The sequence below is a fragment of the Gigantopelta aegis genome, chromosome 10, assembly GCF_016097555.1.
Source record: "Gigantopelta aegis isolate Gae_Host chromosome 10, Gae_host_genome, whole genome shotgun sequence".
Taxonomy (NCBI): domain Eukaryota; kingdom Metazoa; phylum Mollusca; class Gastropoda; order Neomphalida; family Peltospiridae; genus Gigantopelta; species Gigantopelta aegis.
In genome coordinates this window covers 7,070,125-7,095,491 of record NC_054708.1, presented here as the reverse complement: position 1 = coordinate 7,095,491, position 25,367 = coordinate 7,070,125, and the positions used below count along the sequence as shown (strand labels likewise).

Genomic DNA, 25,367 nt, shown 5'->3' with positions numbered 1-25,367 from the left:
TTGCAATTGCATGCGAACATCGATTCAATTCCTTATGAGAAAATGAAACAAGAAAGTCCAGAATTCATTGCCTCGTTTAAGTTTGAAAACAAAACTACTGTTAACGTTGAAATTTTTGTCGAGAACGAAACACCGTTCTCGAGTTTTCTTACATGTGGTAACCTCCTGGTAACCTGAACGACTGTTCTCGACTTATTTCGATGCCTGCAGTGTTAATCAAAGTACATTTAAATCTGAATGTTTTCTTCTAACTTCAAAGAGCAATGTTAATTGAAGTATATTTAAAGTACAACAGGATAAAAACTGACATGGGTGTCTTCCTGTACCAGGCATGCCAGGGTATATACCACCAAATCAAATCCCTCAGATAATAACTATTAAATAGTAACATACATGTATGTGGCTAAAACCGCTACACGCAGCCTTTCAGTCAACACATACACTATGGATAGAAATATATTGTATTACAACCTCTCACATTTAAAACAAAATAGGAACTAAGAAAAAATGGGGTTTAAGCTGCTAGTTTTAGATACAACCTACTAACCTAGTTCTGTTTATTAGAACCCTGCACATGTTTCAAGCCCAATAGTAGCTGGTACATATATACCAGTTTAAAAACTAAATTACAGCAATATACTGGCCAGATGAAACAACAAGTCCTGCCACATCTCACCAATGACTGGCATGGTCTTATTTAAAGCGATATTCAAAGTTAACTGCACTATGGATTCTAACTAGGATCTTTGGTACACCACTACCTCCAATGAATGCAGTCATTAAATGGCTTAATTTTTCTTACATGCAGTCAATAGGCTTAATTTTTGTCTTTATATATCCAGTTAAAGATAACGACAAAGTGTAAGTGTGAGAGAGGATATCTGCTGCTGAAAGACAGACAACTCTGATTAGCAGCAAGTGATCTTTGACATGCACTTTCTGTCAGCAAGATGGAGTAAATACTGACATGACCTCTGACACTTTGATATCAGTTGTGCAGCAATGTTCATCTACAGCACTTTGTGGTCACCGACCCAAGTACTAACTGTGCTATACAATGCTTTTTTTTAAGTATTAAAGAGATACATGTTTTTTAATGTGGTGTCATGGCTTGAAATTAACAGGGTACAGGCAGCAAACACCGAGTAATTTCTGGTAATACAAGTACTTTCTCAGCAACTTGCATAATTAGCTTTTTGATAATAAGATTTATAATCAGGTTTTGCTTCCCATCTTATTTTTGACAGTATTTCAAATACATCCAGAATTGCTTATTTTCAAATACCAGTAATATACATGCATATCATTTAAGCTTTTATTTATATTTGTTTTCTGTTGGGAAAATGTTACAAGTCTAATAAGAAGTGTAATTTTGAGACCCCAGTTTCAAGAAACTGCTTCTCAATTTCTGCTTCCAAATTAAAATTTAAAAAGCATAATTTGTTGCTTCCCACACGATACAATTATTTTTAAGGTTTCTGCTATATACATACATGACAAAATGATTGAAGAGACCATTATGGTGTTTGTTTTATTAATCTAAATAAATCTACCTGTAAGCGTAATTAATTAATTAAGTAACGAACATAAGGATTCAGAAAGCTCCAACTGATTACCAAAAAAAACTTCCTTTTTTTCATGTTTTTTATATACTGAATATAGTGCTGACATGCTGAATAGAGCTGAGCAAAAATATTAAACAATGTAATTCAGGAAATTAATGTGGCCCATTAAATTATCGCAAGTCAGTTACCTGAGCCAAAATCGTGACCTAAAATTATCGGAGCAGTTCAACTTTTACTTAAAACAATAGATGTTAAACATGTGACTTAAGACCTAGTTATGGTACTTCTGAGTATTTTCCGGTAATAATAGTACTTTCTCAACTTGGCTTGGTTAGCTAATTGTGTCTTTCTTTGGATTTCAGGGCTGTTTTAATTGATTGGCTTATCCCTTCAGCCCCATGTATGGAGTTGACTATAATAAGAACATAAAGAACAAAGATATAATCTTACACACAGGCGGAAAACAGGCTGACATGTTAGTGTAAGCAACAATATGAGTGACAGAAAGTGACATATTTTTAATGCATTTTAGCCTATTTGTTATTAGTGCTTGGGAAAGTACTACCAACTTCGGTGAACAAGAGTTTAGTTCACTGCAAGTTTATATGCTGTTTTTGTTTCTTCATTGGACTTTTAAATGATTACTAGTATATTTGCATCTATATATTATTGTGAACTACATCTTGACAAGCTTTTGGTGTTAATTTCCTGAATTACAGTATATATGTGTAATTTAAAATTTATCATGAACTTTTTAAGTTAGAATCTAAAAGAATAAGTGTTTCTGCCAGAAAGAAATTTTTGGGTATGCATGGCGCTATGGAACTGAATACAACTGTAGTATGGGGGACCTCCCCAAGTTAAATAGGTTAAGTTTTGGGATAAGAAAATCATAGAGTAATGATAAGAGTCATTAATTTTGTCAAAAGATTATCTTAAACAAATAACATCTGCAAAAATATTTGGGTATGGTGCCATACCCGTTTTACCCTCTGACAGAAACGCTGAGAATGTATAGAAAAATATTACATACAGATACATACGGTAATAAACCTGAAAACAACCATTTAAAAAACTTGCAATACTAAGCAAGTGCACATAAAATTGTAATTGGTAAATCAAAGGTGTCCTCTGAAGTAGTACAAATCCATGCACTCATTGTAAATCATTAATTATATTTATAATGATCTCCCAACTTTATTAACAAATGCTGTTCTTGAGTGATTTCACATAATGAAGGCAGGCAGAATACCCTGAATGGAAGGTGGCAGTCAAAACAGATGCGTTGAAACACTATCTCAGTACCTGAGCAGTGATGTCATAGACACCTTAAAATTGGGTCACGTTATGATTCATGGGGATGAGGGGGTGGGGGGTTGCACTTTGACTTTGTCAACATCCATACCAAATATGAATGCTTACCAGCTATTAAATAATTCAGATAAATTTAACCAAATTCTGAATGATCTTGAACTTGCCCTGGGCTCAAGTGATACTGAAATAGCTTAACTGACAGCAAGTGTGAACAATTGACTTGTCAAGTGGTTCCATACGAAATTGGTAATAATGTGGATTCACCATTCATCTTATCATCATCCATATATACATTTGTGATGATCATAAAAGAAAGAAAAAATTCTTTGTCTTTTGCTTACTGCAGCTGGAGTCCAGAGGCTGCTCAAGGGCCCCTGAAGGAAAATTGGTGTTTGCAACCCCTGGAACTCCCAAAAATTGCATTCAATGCTAACAAATCTAAACTGGTTATAACTTATAATATATGGCACACATCATAAACTTGAAACCGTGAAAACATGCAAATGAACATTGTGTGGTCAACAGTATTGAACATCATGTTTTTTTCTTTTTTTTAGATGAAATGGAAAAGCCCATTTACGTGTTTCCACGTAGCTCTCACATCCCGGAAGATGGAAATCATCATTATACTGACTCACATTACACGACGCATGTGAGCCTAAGTCTAGGCTCACTGTGTTTTTTTACACCACCTTCCATGGTGTTATTCCTAGTTACCTGCACAATTAGAATTTGAGGCAGTGTGATCAAAACTGAGATGTCTTAAGACACTGAATCCTGGTAATATACTCAACAACAAAAAGAGAAGAAAGTACACATTAGAAAACGTTTATTATTACATGTCTGAGCACATATGTCTCCTACAACACATATTGCATATTATAGACATGCTGTATCAAGGGACCAAGAGCATGATTTCCACAGCACCTATTGGATTTACATTCTTGCTCAGAAAAGTCAAACACTGTTTATAAACAAAAAATGATGTCCAGAACATTCCTTTTGACCATGTCACACTTGACCCCAAATAACCACGAGAGAGCAGATGGAATGCTTCAAAAAGACATCAATATCACTATTATCAGTGATATTGCCATACACTTTGGTGTTACAAGACCAATTGTACAAAGACTTGTTGTGAATTGACTAAATGTTACTGGATTCACTGAGGACTGTCCTCGTAGTGGTAGACGATGAGTTATGTTGGCTGTGCAGGATTTGTATATCTGAACTACAACCACAACCCTCCAAAACCAATATCAAGCAGCTACCAGTAATTTCAACTAACTACCAGTAATGCCTACCAGTTGCACATTACTGCCAGTGAGGCATCCGATTCTAACACAACTGTGGACTGTGTATTTTGGTTTGTGGGTAATGTTGACAATCATTGTGAAGTAAGCACAGACCCACAACGTCACATTTAATTACACAAACCTTTTTCATAATAATATCTTTTCCCAAAATGTCATCCATGGAGTTTGTCAGGTTGATGTCATAAACAAGACTATCTACATATACATATACATATACATATACATATACATATACATATACATATACATATACATATACATATACATATACATATACATACATATATATATTCTTCTTTTTTGTTGTTGAGTATATGAACTGGTTACTAATGGCCTGTAATAAAACATAAATTTGTTTTCTTGATCAATACTTCAGAGAACACCTTCAATCAAGTGATAAAAAATAATCAAGTTACTGTAACACCAATGCCATCTGATTCTATATTTGTGTATAAAATAATTTACATTGGCAGTCATAAAGTTGAACCCCTCTTATCAAGCAACACACAGCTTTTGAAGGTAATATAGTACTAACAAAGTCTGATCATCCCGACTCACACAGTTTAAAGATTCAGTAGACCAATTTTAAACATAAATTTTAGTGTTGCCTAGAAAGCAGGTCAAAGTGACCTAATTATGGCACCTGACAATTTGGTTTGACTAGATTTATTCCAACACTAACAGTGTTTCTGCCAGCAAGAAATTTGTGGGTATGGTGCTATGGAATTAAATGCAACCACAGTCAACAGGGGGTGTGGGGGGCCTCTCCCAGAAAAACAATTTGGTTAAATTTAGGGTTAGGGTTAAGAAAATCATATATTAATAATAAGAGTAATTAATTTTGTTAAAAAGTTAACTTTTTTTTTTTTAAATTGAAAACAAATCTGGGTATGACGCCATACCCATTTTACCGTCTGGCAGAAACCCTGACTAGGCCAGGTTAAAATGGACCATATTTTACCGTCTGGCAGAAACCCTGACTAGGCCAGGTTAAAATGGACCATATTTTACCGTCTGGCAGAAACCCTGACTAGGCCAGGTTAAAATGGACCATATTTTACCGTCTGGCAGAAACCCTGACTAGGCCAGGTTAAAATGGACCATATTTTCCTTTTAGGTTTACAGGCCTAGAATTTGGCAAATTAGAGAGCAAGGCCAACGTATCTAGATATCTAGACTGATGTAGATTTTGGGTGGGTGGAGTGGAGTGGGGGGAATTATGACCAGAAGGCAGGACAACAAGACGAACTGCAACAAATGTCTTGATATAACACTAACAAACACATTCAAATAAATATGTGAACAGTTTCATGTTTTTAAAATTTGAAACAACTTTCAGGAATCATGTTCAAGAACAATGACCAAATACCAACAAGCAAAATAAGGTTTGTCTGTCAGACTAAGACATTGTAACAATTTGCTGCAGGGTCACTGTTTGAATTGGAGCCCTGTGTTTAGTGGTATACAAGACGCCAGTCACAGTGACATTCGATGCACTGTCTGTATAGGATGTGCAGCTTGTTGCTTTATCATGTTTGACGAAACTGCTTCATACAGCAGAGATGAAAATAACATTGAGCAAAACATCCAGAAGTTTGCATGCTCTTAAAAGGTAGGGTTAATGAGACAATGTCATCAAAGAACAAGGATGACAGTTTTCAAGTAGTCATAAAATCCAAAATAATAAAACAGAAATTATTCAAATTCATCTCTGATTGCAGTAGTATACTTACATCAGTATCAAAGATATTCATCAGCTCTCGATATTCAAGTCATCTTGTGCTGTCAATTTAGTACAGATAATAACAAAGCAGACAACCGATATCATAATCATACAAATGCTGTGGCAGATCAATTTTGCAACAGCTTTTTGCAGCAGCGTTGATGATTGCCATTATGAGGTTTAGGGGTTGTATTCATTGGAGAACATTTTCCTTTATGTCCAGTGGTGCATGAAAAGTAGATCACAGTGACCTATTTAGGGCATGTTAACATACTATTCAGGATAAATACAAGCATGTAGTAACCATGAATTCCAACAATGTTCTGAATAACCTTTGGAGACCACACTCATAGTCATTCAGAATAAAATGGCTTATTGGAAAGAAAGAGCCTCATAACCTTGTGAAGAATTTATGATCCAATATGACTGATATAAAGTCGGACAGAAAAACAATATTAATAGCTAAATTTTTTAACATTTCAATCCTAATAATTTGTTTAAATTGTGTCATCTTTCCTCATGTTTAGCCTCATAATCGTTTGCCTTCTTCTTGACAATACTTAATTCTAATGAGAGCCTACTAATTTAAGATGACCTGTGCCTACTCTAATCCCTTTGCTTTAGAAGGAAGGAAGGAAGGAAATGTTTTATTTAACGACACACTCAACACATTTTATTTACGGTTATATGGCGTTGGACATATGGTTAAGGACCACAGATAAAAGAGAGAGGAAACCCGCTGTCGCCACTTCATGGACTACTCTTTTCGATTAGCAGCAAGGGATCTTTTATATGCACCATCCCACAGACAGGATAACACATACCACAGCCTTTGATATACCCAATGGGCCCACTGACAGGGATCGATCCCAAACTGACCGTGCATCAAGCGAATGCTTTACCACTGGGCTACGTCCCACCCCTTACTTCAGAAGAATGTAAAACACTATTTGTTTCAACAAGCCAGAGTTTGAAAGTTTGGTGTTAGAGCTGGCTTGTTACCTTGGAATTTTAAATGTCTGCTGGAGTCTAGAACACAGACAATCAGTTCCACTGTTTGAAATGCTGGCAAAAGAACGAAAGTGACCTTGGGCAAAAACATTCAGAAGACTTTGTTGGGTTTTAACAAGTAGGGTTATTCAGGCATGTTTCCAGGACAAGGGTATTGGGGGTGCAAAACCCCACCCAAATTGTGAAGAGCTCTGAAAACTCCAATGTTTATACACTGAATACAATGCATTCTTTACTTTTAAGTGGGGGAATATATTATATTATCTTGATCAGTTTGGTTTCTTGGGAAAGACTGCCATATAAATACTGCATATTACTTTACTTCTGAAGACTGCATGTGTCCTTTTTATACATTGCACCCCTCCTTGAATACTGTAGGTTCCCCCTTTAAATGTTACACCTCCTCCCTAAAAACATCCTACACCTGTCCTCTGGGTTACATGTCCTGTGAGCTTTTCATCACTATATAAAGACAGCACTAAATGTGGAATTCCAGTATTTCATACCTGCTGTTAAATAGTTCAGAAATATACATTGTTTAAAAACATATCAACTAAAAATGCTTAATAAAAAATACTTGTTGCTTTTATAACACAAGCAAGGTTCTTATGACAAGATATTTGACTCTCAAACATGCATGATGGAAGATGATTTTGGGGGGATTTTTGTTCTAAATTAATCTCAATCTGAAGTATAGAAAGTTTACACAGAATTCCAAGAATGGTATATACCAAAAGCTGTGGTATGTGCTGTCAGAAAATGAGTCTCCTGCAGACAATCAAAACCTGTGAGGTGACACTGGGTTTCTTCTCTTATATTTCATTTCTCAGAATGACCATATTTCAAACATAACAAGTGCTGATAAATCTGACGAGTTCTCCACTTGTTTAATTTACACACAAATTTTAATTAAAAATAAAAGGCAACAAATAATCACTAAGGCTGCAACACGAGGAAGAATGACAATTATACACTAAAGTTAAAGTTTGTTTTGTTTAACGACACCACTAGAGCACATTGATTTACTAATCAGTAGCTACTGGATGTCAGAAATGAACTTTCACATAACATGAATCTGATGGCAAGGATGTTGGTAACCTGACTGTAATGAAAAAACGAAAACAAACAAACCTTTAATGGCGTCCACTTTGATGGGGTCGAGAGGCTGTTTGTTGGGGTCGGCTCCACTTCTGCGAGGTTTGATCCCGAGACCCGTCGAGTTGGCGAGTTCGACTGGCGTGAACACAAGATCTATGACCAAGTTAAGTAAAGCACTTGGTGGATCGCGACTGAATACTGCTCGTCTTTCAGCTTCTAGCAAGCCGTCTTTGTCAACAAGAACAGATGGGAACTTCCCCGCTAACTCTGGGTCACTTCCAAGAATGGATGAACCCTGAAAACACAAAGGCAAAATGTGGTAAATTGTTAACGACAGTTTGTAGATGAACCCTGAAAACACAAAGGCAAAATGTGGTAAATTGTTAACGATAGTTTGTAGATGAACCCTGAAAACACAAAGGCACAATGTGGTAAATTGTTAACGACAGTTTGTAGATGAGTTCTCGTTAGATGTTTCTCTGAAATGAATTACAGCATGGATTACTGACTTATTTTCGTGCCCAGTTGCATGTCCAGGATGGCTTATTTGAACAGTAGTTACATACAAATATGAAAATAAGTTACACCATCGTCTTCCATATACAGATGTGTCTGGTAAGGTACCTACTTGTACCTACAATTTAAAATCCGTGCTTGAAATGGAATGAAATGTTTAACACCACTTCAGCCCCACACCTTCCCTACCTCTACTAAATTTTTTCAGCAAGTTCCCACAAAGATATACAAAATTTTAGGCCTTAGTAATAAGAAGAAATGTGTTTTACCACAGACAAAAATACCCATATCACAGCCTTAGGTGTATCAGTCTGGTTAGGATGGGAAGAAAAACTTGTCACTGAGGAGGATCGATCCTACAAACCTCCGAGGAGTGTGCCACACATGAGATGAGTGCTCTACCAACTAGATACATCCTGCAATACTGTAACTTCTGTGGCAGGTGTGCAGGGGAGGGATTTCTCGAGTTGAAATCCCCTCTTGCTTGCGCCTATCGTTTTTTTCTCTCAATACATTTTCCATTGGAGCATATCTTCATATCTCGACCCCCTATAAATTTTGCTCACTAGTCTCTAGACACACTTTAAAATCTCTACACCTATGTGGATTTACAAAAGATCCACAGACCTATCAAAAGATGACATTTCAGAATACTTGAACAGGCTCATCACTCAGATGAGGACACACGTCATCAGTATTCAGTAAACATTATATCTGTAGATCTTGCTTATTCACTGCACAAAACAATTACTCATAAAAATATTATTGAAACCACATTAAATGGTCCATGTAGGTATATACCTTTATCCTGCAATCACTGTTTGAATTGACTGATTACAGCAAAGTGATTAACTACTAATAGATGTTTTGCTTTTTCATGGTAAACAATCAAAATTAAATATTTATTTGGGAATTATGAGCTTAAAACTAAAAACATTTAATAATATGATAAATTTACAAGGAAAAGTTGTGCATTTTGTATGTCATATTGCAAAAAACTGGCTTCTTTAGTTTTGTGTATTGAAATCATGAATAAAGATGATTTCCGAACTCTTTTTGTTGGATTGTAGAATAAAAAATAATAATTGGTTGATAACGTAAGTTATCAATGTTATTCTGTTCAGGACGAATCAGAAATTTATCTTGGCAAGTCTTGCAGAATTCTCCATTCTTACCTTCACAGAATAATTTAAGCCGATAACGTACATGTATGCCATTATCCTGAATAATCCAGTTAGGCCACACTTTTTCTCTTTTTTCGGATTACAGATCCGCCGATGTTAATTTTGCCAAAATGAAAAAAAATTAATAATTCAGTTTTCAGCCAATTTTTAATTTTATTTTTCCGCCTACTAATGATTTTTACAGAAGCAGTGTCGGGAAATATGAAATAAGTAATTTTTAAGTACAAGCTTTGAAATAAGCTAGATCAGGGTTGTAATACACTCTGGTCCAACTTTTGAATTTCACATATGTACATGCACATGTTGTTTTCTTCTAAAATATTAATAAAGCAATTTGTATCTTTTTTAAATCTTGGCTTGTTCTTTTTATATTTCTTTGGGGCTGGTGGATATAGTTTCCTCTCTCACACAGGATACAATACCTGGCTTCAGTATACCAAGGCTGGGAACCTTTTTGGATCTTTTTTATTTTTATTTCTCCTCCATCCTGAACTTCTTACTGAAAACATCCGTAATACAAAAAAATAAAAATAACAGGAATTGGGTGAATTTTATTTTTATTTTTATTCCATCCTCCGATATTGTGTAATACTCAAAACAGAAAACTAATACTAAAAAATGTCTGCTTCAATTTATTAAGCAAATGGCGATTATAGGAAGAACTTCAACAGAACACAGAGCTAAAAACAACCTAATTCCAACTACACTGCTCACAAGTTTCATCCATGTCAGAGATCGGACTTGGGATATACGTGCCAAAACCTTTTGTGGGATATGGACACGTTAAAAGAGTTCTTCATCTGTCAGTAGGTGATACCTTACATGTGATAGCTTCAATCCTGATCATAATTTATGACAATGACAATGACAACCTTCTGTAAATACAGAGTATAATGTAAATCTTGATGTCTTTATCCACTGCAACAATTCTCTATGATAATAGCCAAACTGTGTTAGATCGATCTACTATTCTCCTGATGGTAGTAGTATTACTCCTGCAGATACCATTCTTCATCTTAGACTGAAGTATTTTCTAGTGTGATCTGTCTTACAATAATACAATCTTAACTAGACAAATTGCTGTAGTTAAGACATGAGGGTAAAGTCAATCCTGAGATATTACTGTAACTTGAGTGTAAATAATCATCACTCTTCTTGTAGACGTTAGAATGGAGTATATTTACTTCCAATCACAATCCACTGTATGTGTAATACACGTATAACGTTGTTAATACTAGAATCGCAAGCATCTGTGGCACACTTGTCAGAGTGTTATCCCCAGAGTCACTATCCTCTATTGATGTTATGTGAAGATGTTACACAGGAGTAGGTTCATGTTCCCCTGATGTTACTCCTACTTAAGACGTGTATAAGCAATATGTGAGTTCTAAAATCATGCCCTATTGATATTACACAGAAACAAGGTTTGACAGATCTACTAGCCCTTGGTGCCAGATAGTGAATGTTAAGTCGAGTTTAGTGAAAATTATATAATACATAGGGCACTAGACAAATCTTCTGTGAGGGCTAATGACTTTCTGAGGCATTTGCCAAACACTGCAGAAGCATATGAACAGATATTTCACAATTTGACACACATATAATTATGTTGTCCTGATCAGATTCCTCCTTGAAGCACAATCATCAGCCGATGCTACATGTGAGTATAATTTCTTTCCAAATCAGAATCCTTCTGCGAGGTAGTTTCTGGAATTTTCTCCATTTCTGAAAACAGATCTCCATGGACATGATGTGGGTTTTCCGTGTCAGATCCTACACTAAGAGCTGCACGATTCCGTTTGATATGGAAGTGCAGTGTTGAGAAAGGGACATTGTATGTTGTGCCAGCTTTACGCAGGGACATTCCAGTCTCTTTAATGGACTTCAGGGCAGCATTGAGAGCCGTCTGGGTGTATCGCTTTCTAGCTGTGCAAATCCCTTGTACCTAGATATAGAGAAAGGAACAGTCTTAAAGCCAGCACACAATACATAACTTTCCAGGATCTTTTTCACACAAAATAAAATCTTCCGTAAATTTAGCTGCAAATCTCAAAAAGTACTTGTACATATGTACGTAACATGTTTATTGGGGGTTCTTCATTCTCTCTTTTTCCACCAGTAAACAAGTTTAAACTGGATCAGTGCCTTTGTTTACTCCACCACCATTGATGACATTTATTCCAGCATATTCAGTTTCACATGACATCATAATTTGCCTCTCTGATACGAACAGTAAGCTTGCTTTGTAGTAAGAAATATATTTTATCAAGAAAACCCCCCAGAATAAAGTCAACAATAAATTTTAATCAGTTACATTGGGAGCCACAATAACTATGGATGTGTATAATTCTACAATCAGGTAAAATGACCATTTCTGTCAGAAAACATTCATTGTATTCTCATTTAAAGACAACCCCAGTCCACATAATCGGTAGCGAGTGGAACCTCCACATGCCCACATGACAGACTTTACCCTTCTTTTCATTCGCTTAGTGTAGTCTGATATAAACAAGAGATAAGGCACCACACCACCATTTTCCATGTCATTACTTGTAGCAGCTTAATATAGTTTGGTTTAGGAAATAGTTCCTCATTAAAAAAAAAAAAAAAAAAGTACAATTTTTTAAAATCTTTCTTTGATGATTACAAGTAGATTGACCTCTGTAGTATTTAAATAACTCACTGGTTTGAAGTTACTTGTTATATGTAGTACTAACTGATAACAACTGTACAAGTGCTATAGTCCCACTTGTATAACAGTAACATGAACCAGTGCTCTGGCATGAGGGTGGCTAACTGAAATGTTTTTGTAGTTGACCTATGTTGATGTTTTACACAGTATTTGTCAGTTGAGACCATTCCCTAATTTAGTAGTCACATGGCCCTGTCAATAGGGTTGTATTTTTCACAGAATATATTCTAACATAGACATTATATTGAACTGTATGGAGTAATTAATGTTGGTGTGCAACCTTAATAGCTGTCACATCTGATGCAATGAAGCATTTAAGCACTTATATAGGCTCTGCCTGTTGTGCAATCCTTTTGACTTTTTTCTGATCAATAAAATATTTTGAACTAAAGCATTTAAGGCTGCCATTGTGCCAGAACATCCTTGACATGGAAGACCTTTGTTGGGATAAAACTGGTGATTTTATCCTAGGGTAAATCGGTGTCCTTTATTATTTCAAGTGCTTCATTGATTTCTCTGTGTAAAGGGACAAAAACTAACACCCTACCCTTCACCATTATCATGAAATGAAGATGAAGTTTAAATGATGCTGGTCAGCCTGAGTATATTCCATTGTGGTTATTACAGTTGTACTTATGTTTATCTGTTCAGGATTAATTGCAAATACTGCATACCTATCACTCCAGACCTTGTTATTGAAGGGGAGCTCCGAGTAATGCATATTCATATGGTACTTGTCAATATGGTAATTTATTATCATTATGGTTTAAAACAACTTAGTTGATAACAGCCATACAAAGCACACGTGTAGTAACAAGTGCAATAATGTAATCCTAGCTCAGACTGTGCATATGAAATATGATGACATTTCGTCGTCTCCTTCTAGTTGTGGTTGAAACATTTTGAGAGTCCTTGTTATTCATTTTAAAAAATTACAATGGCTTAATAATATGGATAATAAAGAAATTATTATTCATGTGGGTTGTACTGATTTTACAAAACTCGTGTCAGGATTCATGTATTACCTTTGCTTTCGCAATACAAAAATCCGGACACTCGTTCCGTAAAATCAGTACGACACACAAGCTCGTATAACAATCTCTAAATCTTAAATGGCTCTCCAAAATCTAACTTAAGGAAGCAATTAATCATGCCCACCATTTTTTTAGCGCGAGGCATGTGGTTCCAATCAGTAATGGTAAGACTACTGGTGACTTTCCTAGGCTGTTAGTCCACGAGACCAGTGGAAATATTTCTTAGTTTCATCACACATGCCCTGGAAACGTGTTGGAGTGGTCATGCTCTTATAAGAAGTCTAGGTTATTCTAAAACAGCATGTGTCATTTTAAAACTAGGGTTTTATGTGAGTTTACTACATGTATATTGATTTGTCACAGCAACAGAAAGGACAGGAACACCCAACAAGTTTTGACTTGTAGTCTTAGAGGAAACCTGCTACATTTTTCCATTAGCAGCATGGGATCTTTAATGTGTGTGTATTTTCCCAGACAGGACACATTATCAGTTGTGGTGCACTGGTTGGGACAGAAAGAAACAAAACTGTACTTTCCTTACATATCATTATTTTTTAATATGATTACTGGGTACTGGACAAGTCCCTTGGTATCCTGTTACTGCACAGGTATCTCATAAATAACAATGGGTGCCTCCATCAGCAACTTAAATTCTACAAATATGTTGGTGTAGATCATGGACTTGTATTCAAAATTAATAAATTAAATGCCCTTCTTTGACAGAATCACACAAAGTAAATAGCAGATGAGACAATCATATATACATATTTCTTGAAAAATGACTAGCAATTTAATAAAATAAATAAAAAATTGTGTGTGTGTGGGGGGGGGGGGGGGGGGGGGGGGGTGTGGTTAGTCAAACTGTTATTTTATCTGCTAGGTCTAAAATAGGAATATTTACTTTGTCTGCCAGTTAGAGACTCCTTCCAGCTTTCTAACAATTCTGGTTCACTGACAACGTCTGCTAACAATAATCAAATTATTTCACATAGTAACATGGACAGAGTGGCAAATCAATGTAAAGGATGTTATCTTCAATCATGGCTCCTCTATCCTCCTCTCCCCACCCCTAAACTCCCCTGTTGGGGGTGGGGGGTTTGTCCGGCATAATCCCAGATAATAATAGCCAAAATGACTTCAACAGTCACTTCTTCATGTATTTATAGCAAGATCTGTTTCCAGGAGCATGCAAAAAAAAAGGAGAAAAAATTAGGTGGAGTTGGGTTTTCTGTCGTTTTTTAAAACTGCAATTATGGCTATAGATAAAATGTTATGCATGTACTCTTTTCACCCATATTTTAATAATAAAAAATAAAAAATTATATTGAAAAAATATATATATAAATTCTGGACTTTTTTCTAGTCGGGTTCCTGAAAACACATTTTTTTTTTCTTAGTCCTAACACTTGTAATGAAAGCAAAGCAAAACAAAACTGACAGCATGGCTGTTTATTAAGAAAAGTATACAATGAATGTACATATCAATTTTTAACATATTATATATATATATCAGATCAAACTCTTGCATAAGCACTAAAACATGAATTTAAAAAAAGTTTGAATATTTTGTGAATACTACACCAATAATAACAAAAATAATGCATTTTTTATATACATTTGTATATGATATCTGGGTAGATAACTATAAAACATTTCCAATTCAACACGACATAAATAATGTTTGTTGTACTCCAGATTCTTTACTTGTATATGATTATAGCAAACAGGGTTGGATTGTAGGCCATTTGACAGTTAAAAGTTCTCCAATGTATTCTTCAGTATTTGTCAGTGTCTTGTCAATTAACCCTGGCAAAGCAAAAAACCCCACAAATTCCAGAATCTTCCAAAACAAAAGGTGGAATATAGCTCAGTTGCAGAGCACTCAAAAGAGGAGCAATGGATCATGGGATATCTCCCTCAGTGGACACTTTGTGTAACCTCATCCTCCCAACCGGCACATCAAATTTTATGGTATATGCTGTCCTGTCTGTAGGGAAAGTATATATAGAAGACTCAACGCTGTTATTTGATAGTAGTCCAATATGGCATTATATGCAACAGCAAGTTTCTTCCACACCTATCTAAACAAAGTACTGAAATAAGTATAGGAGGTGTCACTGAACTCATGGTGTGCATGAGAAACAACACACATAACGGTTTGTTTAAATGGAACTGGGAAAATATCAGTGTACTTTTGAAGAGTATGGATAACGGCAAATATCAACCTCCAAATATGCCTCATGAATTGCCACATAAAAACAGACTGCATAGTACAAAGTACAATTATTAATATAGCTCTTAATTAGGTTTAGAAAAAATTGTTCACTTGAAATTAGAGAAATATGCACAAGATAGAAACTAGAGGATTCATCACGACTGTTTTCTAAGATGGAAAATATCAATGAGACAAATATTGATTAACTAGACAAGGCTGATATTTTACATTTTAAAAACACGAGTAGAGAATTCTATTTATCTTATAACACTTCTAAAATAACAGTTTAGTAAATTAGTACTAAAGTCTCCTCCATTGGCAATATGACATCATCACAATTAGCAGATATGTAGTTTGGTGCCACACACTTTACTTCAATCTGATCAAAGTTCAGGTATACAGGTCTCGTTTGTTTGTAAACTTCATGCAAAACATTATTAATACTATAATAGGTTAATGCAAAATATCAAATGGGTTTATGACATGGATATTATGGGTAAGGTATAGGATAACGTACATTATTAAAGACATACTGTTAGATATGTACTCACGGATATACAACATAATTAAGCATAATAAAAACTCTTATTTTGTATAAAGAAACCATTCTTCACAATGAATCAGAACCCGTCAGATGTACCTACCAGACTGTTAAGATCCTTCACGTGTACACAATCAGATTGGATTTTTTGGTATCATATGACAAGTTTGCTTTAAATAGTCTATTGCTGTCTGAAGACATATATAAGTGTTTTGTGGTGGTAAAACTTTTTTGTTTTATTTTACACTTAAAGTTAAAAGTCCAAACCACATTGTTAACATTAAATTAAATTAATTACCATTAAACTGTCCCAACACTTTGTCCAGACATAAATCATGATAAAACAATTGCAATGACATGGATTCCACATATTAGACTAAAACTATATCACCTATATCGACTTCACTAAGATCACCTAGAACAAAACACATACAATTTTTCACCGTCTGCCATTTTGCTTTTGGGGGAATTCTCTTCAACAGGGGCGTAAGCCTCCTAGTATGTGATGTAATTAATCTGACGTCATGACAATAGCGTTAAAACTTTAGCACATGTCATGACATTGTTAGATTACGTCATATCGATCCACCCCTCTTGAAGAGTATTCCATAAAAACGCAAAATGGCAGCCAGCAAAAACCCAGCATGCATGTGTTTTGTCCTAGTAGATCTCAACGAAATCAATCTAGGTGACATGGTTATAAGCTAACATGTGGAATCTGTGTCAATGTAATGTTTTTTTCACAATTAGCCATTTTCCTTTCATATGCACTTAGGCATCTGAACATCTATTCCAACATTATAGGCTGACAATTTGGTAATGCCATCTGAACAGCACAATGTTTACTCCGTTCCAAGTCTTTATGGAGACGTCCTCTCTCTGTTATCTGAACTGGTTTTCAACCCCCCGGATTCACGATTGCGCTTAACGTGGAAATGCAGTGTCTGAAAGGGTATGTTAAAAATGGTTCCAGCCTTGCGGAGAGACATCCCCTCTTCATGTATTGCTCTGAGCGCGGTAGTGAGATCGAGCTGCGAGTACTGCATCCGTTTCCTCGGTGCAGGGTGCCCAGATGCCTAAGTAGAAAAAGGAACATGTCTTAGAACAATCCACTTTATCCATAAACTGCTAGACATTGCATCTAGGTAACAGACTTCTCCCAGATTCAGCAAGATGAACATTATTAACATTCTGTCAGGATGTACAATGTATGTTAGTGAATGAATTCAAGATTAAGGATATCCAAGCACGAAGACCACATCAGCTATTGGTTGTCAAACAGGATGTATATTTATATCAAACACACCAGACAGCTCATACACTGCTTCATCCTGGATTTTATTTATTTCTTCTTGAGAAATGTTCTACTATGCATTTGTAGTAAATATGAAAACAAATATTTACTAACTGGGAAGCATATTCTAGGCAGTAAATATGCTTCTGAGGATTTTGTATGGATGGAAGGATAAATAAACAAATATTTGAATAAGACCATCCACATTACCCCCAAAGACGAATGTTTGTTGTTACAATGTAGGAGTTCTTCAAATGAGAAGATAAAAACATAAAATCAATAAAAACACTAATCTGATCAGACATGGACATTACCCATGCACGCAAGAATTCTAACCATTTTCCATGCATTACTCCAACCTTTCTTTAGCAAAGAGCACAACTTGTTGGTCTTAAACTGTTATTAAATAATTTTTTCAAAGCACAACAACAATAATAATAATAATAATAAATTTATGCAAAAATTCTTCAGCCAAGAGCATTTCTTGTTGGTCTTGTCATTAAATGATTTTTCAAAGGATAAAACAAAAGGAAATCTATGCAAGAATTCTAACCATTTTACATGCATTAGTCCAACATTTCTGTAGCCAATAGCATCATTTGCTGGTCTCCAAGCCATTATATTATTTTCCAAAGCTTAATGATAGATCTATGCGAGTAGCCTGTTCAGCTGAACAGTAATCCATGTTTGTTATACTGTCTTGCCATTACTGTGGCAATTATGGCATCTATTTAGTGGTGATCTATCAATTGAACAGCTTTAACAATGAAATATTATCAATAATCAGTCATGGCACCATCATGAATACAGTCTGTAGTTGTTAGTCAGCGAGAAGAATCAGTGAAAGGTATTACAAGGTTTTCACCAAGGAGAATTCTAGAGTTTCAATGCCATAATCGTAATGATACATCTTATGTCATGACATGGCATTGTTTAAAATCAGCATTTGACCATGCCATAGGGTATTTCAGAAGTTGCAAGATGTACGCTACAAAAGCTGGTGCAGAAGGATAAACTGACCTTTAGAAAGCTTAAGTCATACACTTTCTAGCATAGCTTAGTCCAGAGGCTAGTGTAGGTTTTAATTTCTCATCTTGTACTGCCAGTTTCTTTTAATTTTACTTCAGCTCTGGTGGGTAAATTAGTGGAAGGTGTTCTGTTGTTGTGCTATTACCAAATAATAAAAAATTAATAATATAGCAAAAGTTGCAACTGAACTTTTAGCTAGAAGTCTCTGTTTCCATTTAGCCCGAGTACATAAAGATAAAGTTTGAAATTATTATTTATATGAATAGAAGGGGAAAAAATGGTGCCCACGGAAATAATGATTTCCTATTTATAATTATATATCCTATTACCAAATTTGACATGTATGTTAATAATGAAGAAGTCTAGCATTTCACATGTCTGACTTAGTAAACCTTTTTTTGTCTTGACATACTTTCAATCTTAACAAATTATTCATATGTACACAATTTCAAAAGATTGTTAAAATATTAAAAATGAAACATTTTAACATTACTGAATTTCGATTTGGATTGAGGTTGAATAATTTCAGTTAGTCTTTCAGTTTTTGAGAATCCACATGATTAATTTCATTTGCACAGACGACGTTCTGACAATGATCATTGATATACTGATCACTTATCTGTGATTGTAGTCCGTGTATTACTGTACGAGACACTTCGTACTGCATGCGTATGGATTTATGAAGTTCTGGAAACTTGGGAGTCCAATAATAATAAAAAAAGACAATATAAATAATTCATGTATAGTTTTGAGTTTAATGCCCTATAATTAAATAATCATCTCCAGCAATTTTTAATAAAACAATTTGTGTGTATAATATTAAAAAAATCAATGTCATTTCAATGATGAAAACACATGATCTATCAATGTATGTAAAAATAACTGTAAACCATACAAAGTTAACTGAAATAACACAGAAACACCAGACAATAACAGTTAATAATAAAATATACACAACATTTTAAGCAACACCTTGGACCATCGTTCAAACTTTCCAAGGACAGAATTGCAGTCTGTCTATTTATGCTGAATAATTCACTATGACAAATCATGTTAGCAGTTAAAACTGATAAATATTTTTCAATCAGGAACCAATTTTTTAAAGCTCATTTTCTCCATGTAGATGATCGGGTATATGTCTCTTGCAGAAGGCAAACAGTCAAATGTATGGATGTCAAGTGCTTTTCCTGTCATCAACAATTCCAGTAAATTGATGTGAAGCAGACACACAAAATAGTCATGGAGTTCTGTTGTTCATCTCCAGAATGGCCAACATTTCTCTTCTAGGAGCTGGTTTCATTACCAGTTTGGTCAACATCTGTCATGGCAATATGCTTATCCCCAACATGATCTGTATGAGTATCCCCAGCATGATCTGTATGAGTATCCCCAACATGATCTGTACGATTAACTCCAACATGATCTGTACGATTAACTCCAACATGAGCTGTATGTCCCATCAGAGAGTTGAGTCCATCATCTCCTTCAACATGGCTGTAACGGTTTTCTGGCATGAAACGGTCCCCTGGAACCATGGAAAGAGGAATTTCCTCTCTCTGCTTCTTACGCCGGCCACGGATGTGATCGTGAAGGGTCTGGTGTGGGATATTGTACATTCTGCCAGCCTTTCTGATGGAAATTCCACACTCAGAGACAATGCGCAGTGCTTCAATAAATGCTGATTGGGTATAGGCTTTCTTTGGATGAGCCTAGATAGAGAGAGAAACATAGTTCAGAGATACGATTTTAATATATCTTCAGTAGTCATTGTATTAAGTGTTGTCGCACAGTGAAAATACCAACTCCAATATTTGTTAATTTTGGTTTCAGTTTTTTAATACATTACTGCTTGACTTATGTAAGTGAAAATTAGTTAATGTATAAATCATGGGGAATTAAGTTATCAAAATACTACAGCAAGGTACCAGAGACATGTCTTTCTGAAATACTAAGCTTCAGCAACAAAATCATGCAGCTGCTTAATAAAGCCTTTATCAGATGAATGAATGGCACAAAAAGTGATTTTCTCAAATCATTAATTCACCACCAACTGCCTTTTACTGTAGCATGTCAGGAATGTCGGTGTAAAATTTTGAAAATGGGTGTTAGCTAATGACGTTTTTTTAGAGGGGGGATTAAGAGATGAACCTGTTTAGTTTCAAATTAGATGTTTATTAGAATTTGTTACATGCCTGTGTAAAAAAGCGAAAATAAACTGAATATAATAAACCAAATTCAAAACAATGTGGAATGATGAGGCAACTCTTTTTTCATGTCTGGTTTTGGCCAAATGTTACGAGTTTACAAACAACCCTATAGGGTTTAGTTCTCAGTTGTTCGCAAAATCACCACATTCCAACAGAAACTGAATTTGACAAATCAATTTCATAATAACATCACCAAAGTGGACGAAGAATCACCACATCTCAAACTTGATTTTGTGACAGTTTGTTTGGCTAAGAAAAGTTAATACTGTATATCAAAAAAAGATATCAATGAATTTTTTTTTATCTATATATTAACACAATAATTACACGATGCATTATCTTTAAAAAAATTAATACCACGAAGAATAATAAAACAAATATTTAAAAACAAAACAACAGACATGTGCATATTAGAATGAAAGTAATATTTTATGTCAATAAAAAGTAAATTTATAACTAATTGCATTTTGGACATATGAAACAAAAAATATGTGAGTTGTTTATGTACACACTAAATAGATTTTTACAATGTTAAAGCTCAACACTGTGTCATTTCTGTGGAGTTCTCTATAACAGGAGGGGAAATTACTACCAACAAAACTAGCTTCCACTGATCCGACTGTCAAAACAAATGCCAACTTCTTTTAATTATAACCAATGTGTCATAAATGTAAAGTAACTGTACACATTAAAAACCCTCCACATTTTTGTATCCTTTCTTTGATCTATTAAAGTTGCATCTACCAGACATATTAATAAAATATGTATTTTAGTATTTATCCATCCCAGTGGAATAAAATCAAGACATTATTTACATGATTTATATTATAGGCTAGATTATTTTGAAACACACACACGCATGTGTGCAAGCAAGCATAAAAATACTTATATTTGTTGTCTAATGCACACCTTGAAGACTATTTCAAAGTATATCAACAAAATGTCATGTTCCATACAAGCTACTGACTAAATATTACATACATGAAAGTATCACCACTATACTACACACATTAATATAGACCACAAACGTGCAAATCATATTGTAAAGAACAGTGCCTTCAGGAGTTTCTATTTTACACTATAATTTTTATCAGCATCAAGCATAACCACAGGCTTTTCCATATCATGCCACTATAGCATTGCAGAACATCACAGAAATTCCTTGAATCATGAGTATAACAATCTCCATAGACTGATAGATGGTACTTTGTCATCTAGCAACAGAACAGATCTTTGTTTCATTCAAAACCACAAACAGGCAGCATTAGAGGATTGTGTATGTGCCACAAAAAATATATATACATAGGTCAAAGACCGCAAGGGTCATATCTATAGTATATGCAAACAAACATATACAACACTCCATGACATTGTTTGAGGTTCTTGTTCATACACTAGTGGTCATCCTATTGCTGAACAAATTCATCAAAATGTCTTGGTCACCAATCTTTAAGCGTTTCCTAAGCTGTATTCCAATCACCATTTATTGACATCTTCAGTCTAGTCAGAAGGGAGTCTACTTCCAAGCTTTCTTTTCGATTCAGTGTCATTGACTGCACAGAGAATCCATCTCTTCAAGTTTCTAACAAGGCTAAAGACCTCTAGCATTATAACCACAATCGCTTGTCTCCAATGCTTGGTTCATCAGGAAAGAATGGCGGTGGATCTTTAGTGGTCTCCAGTGCTTTTTTCATCAGGAAAGAATGGTGGTAGATCTTTAGTGGTCTCCAATGCTCGGTTCATCAAAAAAGAATGGCGGTGGATCTTTAGTGGTCTCCAGTGCTTGGTTCATCAAGAAAGAATGGCGGTGGATCTTTAGTGGTCTCCAGTGCTTTTTTCATCAGGAAAGAATGGCGGTGGATCTTTAGTGGTCTCCAATGCTCGGTTCATCAAAAAAGAATGGCGGTGGATCTTTAGTGGTCTCCAGTGCTTGGTTCATCAAGAAAGAATGGCGGTGGATCTTTAGTGGTCTCCAATGCTTTTTTCATCAGGAAAGAATGGTGGTAGATCTTTAGTGGTCTTCAATGCTTGGTTCACCAGGAAAGAATGGTGGTGGACCTTTAGGTCTCCAATGCTTGGTTCACCAGGAAAGAATGGTGATGGACATTCAGTGGTCTCAAATGCTTGGTTCTTGGGAAAAAGTGGAGGTGGAACTTCAGCTCGGTACCTCTTGTGTTTGCCACTAATGTGATTCCAGAGCGTCTGGTGTGGAACATTGAACATTTTGGCTGCCTTTCGGAGGGAGATTCCACGATCCAGGACAGAATGCATAGCTTCCTTAAAGTCCGTTTCAGTGTATGTTTTCAGTCGCTGATTCTAGACAAAGGGAAAGAAATACATATCCAGTTTTAAAAAGATATCCTCATTCAGCCCTTCAACATTCAATATCCAAAGAATCCCAAAGTATTATTCAGCATTTTCAGTGTTAAGTTGTTCGCTCATCAATACATTAACTTATCACAGTGTGTAGGTTATTGCAATATGAATGTTACCGTAGAACTTTGAATCTGAAGATGTATACAGCTCCTCAAACAAATGACTAAAAAAACTACCTTGTTTTGGCAACCTGCAGTATACAGTGAGCAACATTTGATCTCTAATTAAAAGACTTATAAATAGAAGTAAAATAAATTAGTTTTTTGGCAGATGCTGATCATCATCAATAACACAACTAACTGTGCAAGCATTGTAAATATCTCACTATCTTTTGTTCACTGATACATTTTGTAATGACATGTAATGACAAGGATGGTAGTACACATATTATTCAGTAATGTCATGGTTGGTAGTACACAATGTAGTAATGTCATGGTTGGTAGTACACAACTTCTGTAGTGTTCATTAAGGCTAGTACACACAGAGGCAACAGGCCACAGTGACAAGCCATGCAACAAGATTTTGTGGTGTAACCCCGGATGGGAGAACCAGTCACTCCACAAAATGTATTATAATAATAACAAACATTGTAAATGAATAGTATCAAAATACTGTCTTGTAATGATCTGATTAGGTTCACCAGCAGCTAATACCGTGTCATATTAGGTAGAAGAAAATCCCCGAAGTCACAAAAGTATGAAAAAAAACCTGCAAACAATTCACCAATTTTCTTAGGACTTTTTGGTGAAAATAATTTGACGATCTATTTAAACAATTTGTATTAATTTGGAAATTCCAACTTTCGACTGACAGCAGTAGAACCAGATGTTCCTTAAATCCATTGATGTCCAGACTTGTGATTCCTGTTGCAGTGTCAAACATTGGGGGCCTAATTCATTAATGTCTCACAACTTTGCGATCTTGTCATAAACAGTATTTATTCCATCTGTTACATGGCAGTAGGGATTGGTTGACAGGCATACGCCTATATTAGAACCTTTCCCCACAAAATAAGAAGAGATACATTCATGTATACAAGATGACGGGCAATAGTAACATATATATAAGCAGGGCTCGAAACGGCCTGTGGCCAGGTCGCCAAATGCGACCAAAGCTCTGTTTGGGCGACTTAAATGGCGTTAGTCTTTTTCTATAATATATGAGCTACTATTAATAATTGTATGACATCTATTTATTCCACATTAAAATCTTATTCGTGGGTCACAAAATTGAGCATATCGGTTTACCGTAATTTACTAACATTCCTTTATATTATAAACATTGATGTTGTAGACCAAATGCAGTCATTCTAATATAGTCCATAACCATTCAGAACATCGCAGCTGAATACGTGATCAAATCCAAACATTCCCGAATGCCATCTTATTTTTTCGTTATCTGTTTCGTGGTGTTCCGATTTCTGTTGAGAGGTTGTTTTTTTTTATCTTGTTTTAATTGGGTTTTTTAACTAGCCAGTTAATTTGGTGTCTACTGACTTGACTAATAAAATGAATTATTACCATTTTCGGAGTAAAATCACGTTAATGACGTCCTCTGCCAGATGGAATTTTCTTAAACACACAGCAAGAAGCAAAGGAAAAAACAAGCATGCCAAGGAATTTTAATTTGTTTTTCCAATTCTGTCTAGTGCAAATGAAGTTAGGTTCTGTTGAATAAAAAGAACCTTATCCCCACTTCGTTTGCATCTATTTCTTACAAATGCTTATATTAAACGCTGAACACATGAATAACACTTCCCTAACACATAAACAACAATTATATATGTAGCAACAATTATGTATGTAGCCCAGTTGGTTGTGCAGTTTTTTAAATTATATGTGAGTTATCCCTGGGAATTTTGCGTTGATGATGTAAACAAAAAATTATTAAGTTCATTTTGTAAAATATGTACAAAATAAGTAAATAATTTGCTCAAGTCAGTGTTTTCTTTTAATTTTTCATTTCAATATCATGTATGTTGGTATCTTTGCCATCTAGAAGCTCATTTCATATATGCTTACTTAAATATTTAGCTTAAAACCTGAAATATGAATATTTCGTGTTTGGGCTAACTAAAATAAGTTTGAGCCACTGAAAATGAAATGTTAGTGGCCCAGATATTTTTGGAGGGCTGGCCACCATATTTTTTGGCAAGTTTCGAGCCCTGTATAAGTAGTAATAATTGAATATAAAGTAATCAGTTATGATACAAAATTGACAGCAGATTAAAGAGAAACAGGAAATAAAGAAGT

The 25,367-nt window shown here is 35.1% G+C and overlaps 1 protein-coding gene across 18 annotated transcripts in view; it reads right to left on the bottom strand.

Moving 5' to 3' along the window:
* The window catches only part of LOC121383032, a 101,946-nt gene that overhangs the window by 56,436 nt on the left and 20,143 nt on the right, over positions 1 to 25,367 (bottom strand). For 14 of the 18 annotated variants that reach the window (XR_005959244.1, XR_005959245.1, XM_041512777.1 and 11 more), the window contains exon 4: positions 8,061 to 8,322. Coding sequence is in view for 16 of the 18 variants with exons in the window: in XM_041512777.1 (XP_041368711.1) it covers positions 8,061 to 8,322 (262 nt within the window). In the remaining 2 variants the exon portion in view is untranslated. The other 4 variants (XM_041512787.1, XM_041512789.1, XM_041512774.1 and 1 more) reach the window with 4 other exon arrangements.